At 44.1% G+C, this 7,534-nt stretch overlaps 1 protein-coding gene across 1 annotated transcript; it reads left to right on the top strand.

Moving 5' to 3' along the window:
* The first annotated feature begins 4,418 nt into the window (after positions 1-4,418).
* Positions 4,419-6,855, top strand: ATP5ME (ATP synthase membrane subunit e). Its single transcript, XM_049796406.1, has 4 exons — positions 4,419-4,535; positions 4,736-4,790; positions 5,090-5,188; positions 6,719-6,855. The coding sequence occupies exons 1-4, from the start codon at positions 4,500-4,502 to the stop codon at positions 6,742-6,744; spliced, it is 216 nt and encodes a 71-aa protein (XP_049652363.1). The 5' UTR covers positions 4,419-4,499; the 3' UTR covers positions 6,745-6,855.
* The last annotated feature ends 679 nt before the right edge of the window (positions 6,856-7,534 follow it).

Consider the following 7,534-nt stretch of genomic DNA (forward strand, 5'->3'; position numbering starts at 1 on the left):
AACAAAGCTTCTAGCCCTCTTTTTTCCTGCTCTGCAGGTGAAACATAAATCTGATGTCTACAATTAAAATTATGTTGGACATTTATTTTTTTTCCTTCAAAATCATCAAGGTCCCTTCCGACTTCAGCCATTGTGTGATTTTGTGTGAAACACTCAAAAACTTTTGATGTGATGTAAAGAAATGTTGATTCTACTTCTGTTGGTACTTGAAGAAAATGAGACCTGAAACTGAATCTGACCAAGGATTTCACTCCAGTGTTTACAGGGATGGTTTGAAGAGCAGTGATTTGCAATGTATGAATACTACAAGGAACTATATTAGCTAACTAATGCATTTTTCCTTTTTTTTACCCCACTTGCAAGTAACTAATTTGTTCTGCAGAAAGAGCAATTCTTTTTTTGCTTGTAGTCAAGACATCATTATTCAAACCAAATTTAATAGTACCTCAGAACCTAAACTTGAGGGCAAACTTGACCTAAGGTTTTGTATAAACAGAGCTGGTTTAGGATCATTCTGATAGTTTTGGTAAGTTCTGGAGAAACAAACTGCATTTCAGAACAAAGCATTAATTTGAATTGTGTGATTCTCAAGTAGAAAGAACATTCCCAAATCTAACTGTAACTAGCTGTTCTTTGGAAGGTACTAATGACCACGTTTTTGTGTCTAGAAGAATTAAAGTGAAACACTTACAATGATTATAATAATCCCAGAATCACAAAATGGATGAGGCGGGAAGGGACCTCTGGAGCCTGTCTAGTCCAACTCTTCTGTTTAAAATAGGGTTGGCTAGAGCTGGTTGCTAAGGACTGCATCCAGTCAGACTTTGAGCATCTGCACAGATGGAGACACCACAACCCCTCAACAGGTCAACCTGTCTGAATGTCCAGTCACCATTAGAGTAAAAAAAAAAAAAAAGGGTTCTTTTTCTTTTTTTCTTCCATTTAAAAGGAATTTCCTGTATTTCAGTTTGTGTCCATTGCTTCTCATCCTGTCACTGGGCACCCCTGAGAAGAGTCTGGCTCTGTCTTTGCTTCTCCCCATCAGGTACTCGTAAGTATTGGTAAGATCCCCCCGATCCTCCTCTTGCAGGCTGCATAGTCTGGCTCGGTCGCTCTCCTTGTATGAGAGGTCCTGTAGTACCTTAGTCCCTGCATCATCTCCAACACCCTTTGGTGGACTCACCTTAGAGTCCATGTTTCTCCTGTACTGGGGAGAGGAGAGCTGGACACAGCATGCTAGATATGCCCTCACCAGTCACTACCCTTGACCTGCCAGTGGCACTTATTCCTAAGTCCAGGAGGCTGCTGGCTTTCTTTGCCAGAATAATAGTTTTAATTCAATAGATGTCCTGAAAGCAAAGAAGTAAATGCAGTAAAACATTGCAGTAAAACTTACTTTCTGATGACATTGATACTTTTTGCCTGTGGTTCTGGTACTGCCAGTCAGGAACAGCTGCCTCCTAAACTGAACAGGTCAGGTTGGACAAAACATGGTCATGTATGGGAGGGTATCTGAGAAGTCCATTGTTTCTCAGGTCACACTTGTGATTCCATAATGATGGTTGTTTTGTTTGTTCAGACCAGTTGGCCTTGTCAATGGATTCATGTTCAAGACTAATCCATTCAAAACATTAAAAGATGGTAACAGCCACTTGCAGCACTGTTGTCTCTGCCTTCCATAACAAATATTACTAGCTGAAAACTTCTGTTAAAGACTGCTGAAGGATGCAGTTTCAGTTTTGAGCCTTCAGAATAAGGATGGGCGTACAGAGCTCTTAATTTACTTTAGAAGAGTAACAGTCATAGCTGGAGTTCTTTGCAGAGACAGGATTTGTCTTTAATCACTATAAACATTGTAAATGGTTTGCAACTTCCATTTTGTTTGAAACAACTGAGTTCATGCAAATAATTTCTTACAACTTATCAGGAAGCTGTTTGTTATGATGACTCAAAATTCCATACAATTTTGGAGCAGGCATAGTTAAAGCTATTGTTTGGCATCTCATAAACCAAAAGCAGCTCTTGCAATTGGATTTTTCAGTAAAATAAAGTCAGTCACCAGGAATTTTGGACTTGCTTAGTTTGATTTTTCAGTGTGAGGGCACGTGACTGTAGTGTGCAAAGCTTAAATTCACTGTAGGAGCTTGACTTCCAGCCTTCAGCTTGGTAACCTGTGGGGTTGTTCGTCAGGACAGTGTCAGGTAACTGTGACCTATTTGTTTGCTACTACTGAATGGGGCACAAAGATAAATTTTGCGCTGGGAAGAAAACACACAGATCACTTTTAATGCCTATAATTTGAGATTTTATTGCAGGTAACTACATGGTGCCATTGACTCCTCCTTTTCTTCTCCGGGTGTGACGGTGTAGCATCACAACTTGTAGTCCAAGTTGCATGCTCATCAGTAGGGGAAGACCAGAACATCTGTTCTATCTGTGTATCATCAAAAGAAATGCAGAGCAGTAGTGATTTTTCCTTAAAGCTTTAGTGCTTTCTGTTTAAACATCCAGCATGGGAATGTCATTCAATTAATTGCTCAAAATCATTAAAAAATAGGGCATTTTGTTGCTTTGAATAAATCAAGCTCGAATCAGTAACTCAGTAAAGCATGTCTGCAAAGCAAAAGCTCAAAAAAATGAGTTAGTGGCAATTTGTAAAGGCACTAGCTTAAGACAGAATGTGCTGTTACTGACATACTCCTTCTGTAAAATTGATTTTTTTAGATGTGAAACATGCTTCTTTTTTCTCACCCTGTCTTAGGAGTCTGGAACTTTTAACATATGGGACTTACTTCCTTTTTTAGAAGTAATTTGTATTTAGCACCCACATTCATCTGAGTGACAAAACCAAATCAACACTGAATTTGTTAGCCTAGGCCATCAGAAGGCGTTTCAGGCTGGTGGTACACAGAAAAGGCTAGTTAGATGGCTGACTAAAGTTAACTGTATTTCAAAATAAGTGATGCAGCAATTCAAGACCATCACAGTTTGCAACTTTTTTCTTTGTAGTACTAAGTTGAAAAGCACTTCTGGCCAATATACGATCTGACTTGAATTATTTCTTTTTAAATCTAGCTTTTAAAACTAAATACTAGCATCTGGAGAAATGCCAGGCTGAGTTCTAGTTTTGCAAGTGCCAGTCTCCAAGTCAGCATGTGTTCTCTTTGCAGATCGGCATGAGGACTCCTAGTTATACTACTGCTGCTTTGTGTTTGGGAGATTCGTACCATTTAATTAAAATCATGCCACTGTTGGGTATTTAAGGATTTTAAAACTGTCATCTGGACATGCATGGGACAAAAGCAGATAAAGAGGCAATCACTGTACCACTAGTACCTTTACTGGCTTGTTCCTGACTTGGCATTAAGCTTTGTGTGGAATTACTGTGGCATTAACAACCGATATTGGTGTTCATAACTAAAGTGATCCCCACCTATCAGTGGCCTCTCATTACTAATGGTCCAAGTGTCTCTCAGAGTTCTTGCTACTGAAAGTATATAAAAAGAAATGTGAAGAAAACCGGGGGGGACAGGTTACATACATTCCACCCATGAAAGCATTTTTGGGTCTTACTGATATAGGACATACAACAATAATTAAAAAAACTTAATGATACTACAAACGAATGGAATACTGAGAATCTTCCAACAGGCTCCCTAGAGAGAAAAACGTTTCAAACCTCTTTTAGTCAAGAGTTTCCAATTACCTGTGGCGTGATTAGCAGAAAACGGCACAGGCAATTAGCTTCCAGGGAGTTTTAACAGTCATTTCCTTACCCCTTCGCTGCCTATGTTTAACTTTACACGAGGATCTGAAAAAGATGGCACTAATGAGCAGTCAGCGAAGACTCAGACTCCTCGATTTTATGAGTACGAAACGTGATCCGGGTTTGTTAGCTGCCCGGCAGATGACAACATGACTTTGTCAAGGTTGAGGAACCAACGCAGCGGGGTGTATATATACTTCGTGGTCTTTGCTGCCGGCTCCCTCGCCCTCCACATCAGCCGCGTCAAGCGCTGCTGCCGCCGTCTCTCGGGGACCGGCGCCCGCAGAGAGGAGAGCGGGCCCTCCGCCCGGGCCCCCCACCGGCCCTTCACCGCCCCTGCGGACATCAGCTGCTCGAGGGGCAGCGGCGCGGGAGGGCGGCGGCGCCGGCAGCTCCCACCGCCGCTGCCACTGGCTGCGGGGCACCGACTCCTGCGAGCCCGCTCCCTCCCGCGGCGGCCGCGGGCACGGGCCCTCCCTCTTCCGTCATGGGGGCAGGAGCACGGTCCACTGTGTGACGCGAGGGCTCCTCGCTCCGGGATGACGTGCGACCAGATGCTGAAATCCGGCGCTGGACGGCCAAAACGGTTCACGAGCCGGTCGCCTCCCACCGCCGCCCTGACGGGAGCTGTGCTACGGTAGCCCCGCCCCCGCTGGGCGGAGCTCTGTCCTCTTTCCGCCCCGCCACCGCTCTGCAGGCGTTGTTTCCGGCCGCCGCCGTTGCTGCCTCCAGGATGATCCCGCCGGTGCAGGTCTCGCCGCTCATCAAGGTGAGAGCGGCGGGCGGCTCCCCCGCTACGCTCTGGGGCGGGGGGGTGGCCGGCCACCGGTGGCTTCGACGGGGCGGGCGGCGGCTTGGCTTGGCTGGGCTGGGGCGGGCCGGGCCGGGTCGGGCCTGGCCTGGCCTGGCCTGGCCTGGCGGTGCGTGTGAGTTGAGCGAAGGGCGCGTCCTTGTCTCTGTCTCCCGCAGTTCACCCGGTACTCGGCCCTGCTGGTGGGGATGATCTACGGCAAGAAGCGATACGGTGAGTGCGGCGCCCCGGGCGGCCTCTTCCCCTCCCCCGCGCGGCCCACAAGGGCACCTTGAGGGGGGCGGTGCGGGCCGCGCAGCCGCGGGCCCGGCCGCCATTGCCCCCCTCCCCGCTGCAGCAGGAGCTGCCCAGGCCTTGCCGAGGTGGTCCTCAGAGAGGGGCTTGCCGTACGAATGGGTTACGTCAAACCAGCAATTGTGCCTTTGTGCCTGCAAAGCGGTTTTCTTTTTCGAGTGAGCTAGCAGGTGCTGGGTTCTAGGAACTGTGTTTTAAAGCAAATGTGTCCATGACAGACTACCTAAAGCCTATTGCTGAAGAAGAGAGAAGAGTAGAGGCTGAAGAGAAAAAGAAACGTGAAGAACTTGAGCGGATTGCAAAAGAGCTTGCAGAAGGTAGTCCCTCGGTGTAATTTACGCATCCTATGCCAAAGCATGCCCACTGGCTTGCAGGTGGACTGATGTTTTACTGCAGTGTTTTTAGGGGAAATTTAGGCTTACAGTCAGTGGGCTGAAGACCTGTGTGGGTCTGTGGCACAGTGGTTAGGGTTATGTGAAAGGTAAATAGTACTGCTGTTTGACAAGCTCTTCAAAATGTAAGCATCAGTAGAGGAAGGGTTAAAAACACTTTTGCAGCTGAGCAGGACTTGTTAAATGGTTATCTGGATTTCTGCTAAGAAAACAAACTGCTACAAGCTGATGGTTATTCTATGAGGAATAACTGGAACTGTATATTAACTGTGTCCAGGTGTCCCTTATTCAGCTGGATGCAGAAAATCCCTTTACTCCATGCAATATCAAAATCTTAAAAATGTGCCTGACCTAAACCAGAAGTTGTAGGCAACTGCTTGTAATTGCACTCAAACTTTTAAGTGGTATTACTAGTGTAGTATTAGAGGTCAACATAATTTTTTGTATCTCTCATGTAGAGGGAATATGCTGAAGGTGATCAACTGGGATTAGTACTGGTTTTTTTCTCATTCCCTTCTACTCTATAGTATTCCTGCTGCAGCATGCTTTGCCTTGTCCTTAAGATTATTTTTTGGGTCCCCTGTGCATTTCTAACAGAGGATTCCTCCCCTCTAGCTTAAACTCACCTAGGTTTTTTTAGGTGGACTTACAGTTAAGCAGAACTTGAAGAAAATTAATAACTCAAGCTGTTCATGGTGCTGCTACACACTTAGTAACTATTATCCTTGGAAGTAGTGACATTTGCATTGTTCTAAACAAGACTTAAGATTGAACAAACCTGTAAAATTAAATGAACTAGACATATAAAATCAAATGTGCAAGTTGGTGAATTGTATCACTTACTAGAGATAGAGCTATTTTGCACAGCTGTTTTACAGTCTTAAATATATAGTATCCATTGGTCATGGACTAAATAAATGGGTCTTTTGGATGTTTTGAAGTTTAGCTGAAACTTTTTGTATTTTTGGAGATAAGAGGCTGTACTACCATGTTGCTACTTCACTTAATAATGGAATTCTGTGCTTGTTTCTTTAGAATGTTTAGTATATTTAAAAGAGGCACACAGATGACTGTTCTGCTTTCCCAACGGTGCTTTTGGTGTGATTTTTCCTGTTAGAAAAGCAATTGTTAAAACTTCATTTAGTGCAATGCAGTTGTTGAAGATTGTTCTTTGAAGATGGGTAACTGGATCTATCTGTAATGATAGCTTTTTCTGGCCTCATTCAAATTGTCAGCTCAGAAAACTGTCATTTACTAATGAGTAAGACAGAAAAGTGCCTTTACCCCAAAGCAATGAAGTACACTTCTGTTGAATAAGCAGGAACCATAAAAACTGTCTAGACAGAAATGGCATACTTAAAAGGTAGCCTTTGATCCCACTATGCTTTGCATGTTTTAGTACTGCATGGGAGTGACTAGTAGTCCTAACTACATATGTTTTTATTTCCCTCCTAGCAAGTGAAGAGTCCATACTGAAATGAAGAAAAGATTGGATCTTAATTTCACATGTGGGAATACGTGGCTAGGCTCTGAACTGTTAAGTGGTTGGTGGACTCTGCATGGTATTCTATCAATAAAGTACTTAAAACTTTTCAGTTGGTTTTTTTTGATTGAATTGTAGAGAACAGTATCAGCAGTACTTAAAGAATGTGACAGGAAGCATTTGCCACAAGCTGGCCATTGCTGTGGCTGAAACACCCTGTTGTATTCCTCCAGCAACAGCCAGTCACTACGCCTATTACTCATAGTTAATGTTTGTGATCAGAAAATACATAAGTATGGGCATGTGGGGGAGGCTGGTGTGGCACTGGCTGCCTGAACCTCTTTATTAAATGGCTTGACCAGGGAGTTGGTGTTATCTTTTTTCAGCTGTGTTACCACAGTGGATTATTGTATTTGACAGTGCAGTCAAATTTGATTGTGACTTGTCAAGCCATGCTGAGATCTGAGGAATTGGTGCTGACTCACTAGGCAGATATTTCTAAACACATACCTTTTCAGATTTAACAAATGGTCAAGTGTTGTTCCCAAAACGAAGAACAAGTTACAATCAAATTGTAGTTTGCATCTTTTATAAGAAGTGACTGGCCATGCAGGTGACCGATATTTAAAAAGTTAGTGGCCCTTAATGTGAAATTGAGTCTGCCTTTAGCATGTAAGCTGTTAAGGCACCTCCTCTGCTGCACAGACCTCAGGTGTCCTGGAAGAAGGTAAAAAGCTGATCCCTGTAGACTGTGGAGTGACTTGGTTTGTGGTGTTTTCTCACTGTAA

This window comes from Accipiter gentilis, chromosome Z (assembly GCF_929443795.1).
Source record: "Accipiter gentilis chromosome Z, bAccGen1.1, whole genome shotgun sequence".
Classification (NCBI taxonomy): Eukaryota; Metazoa; Chordata; class Aves; order Accipitriformes; family Accipitridae; genus Astur; species Astur gentilis.

Coding starts and splice junctions, on each gene's coding strand:
- ATP5ME (XM_049796406.1), top strand. CDS start 4,500: ATGATCCCGCCGGTGCAGGTCTCGCCGCTCATCAAG. Junction 4,536..4,735: donor AGGTCTCGCCGCTCATCAAG/GTGAGAGCGGCG, acceptor TGTCTCCCGCAG/TTCACCCGGTACTCGGCCCT. Junction 4,791..5,089: donor CTACGGCAAGAAGCGATACG/GTGAGTGCGGCG, acceptor TGTCCATGACAG/ACTACCTAAAGCCTATTGCT.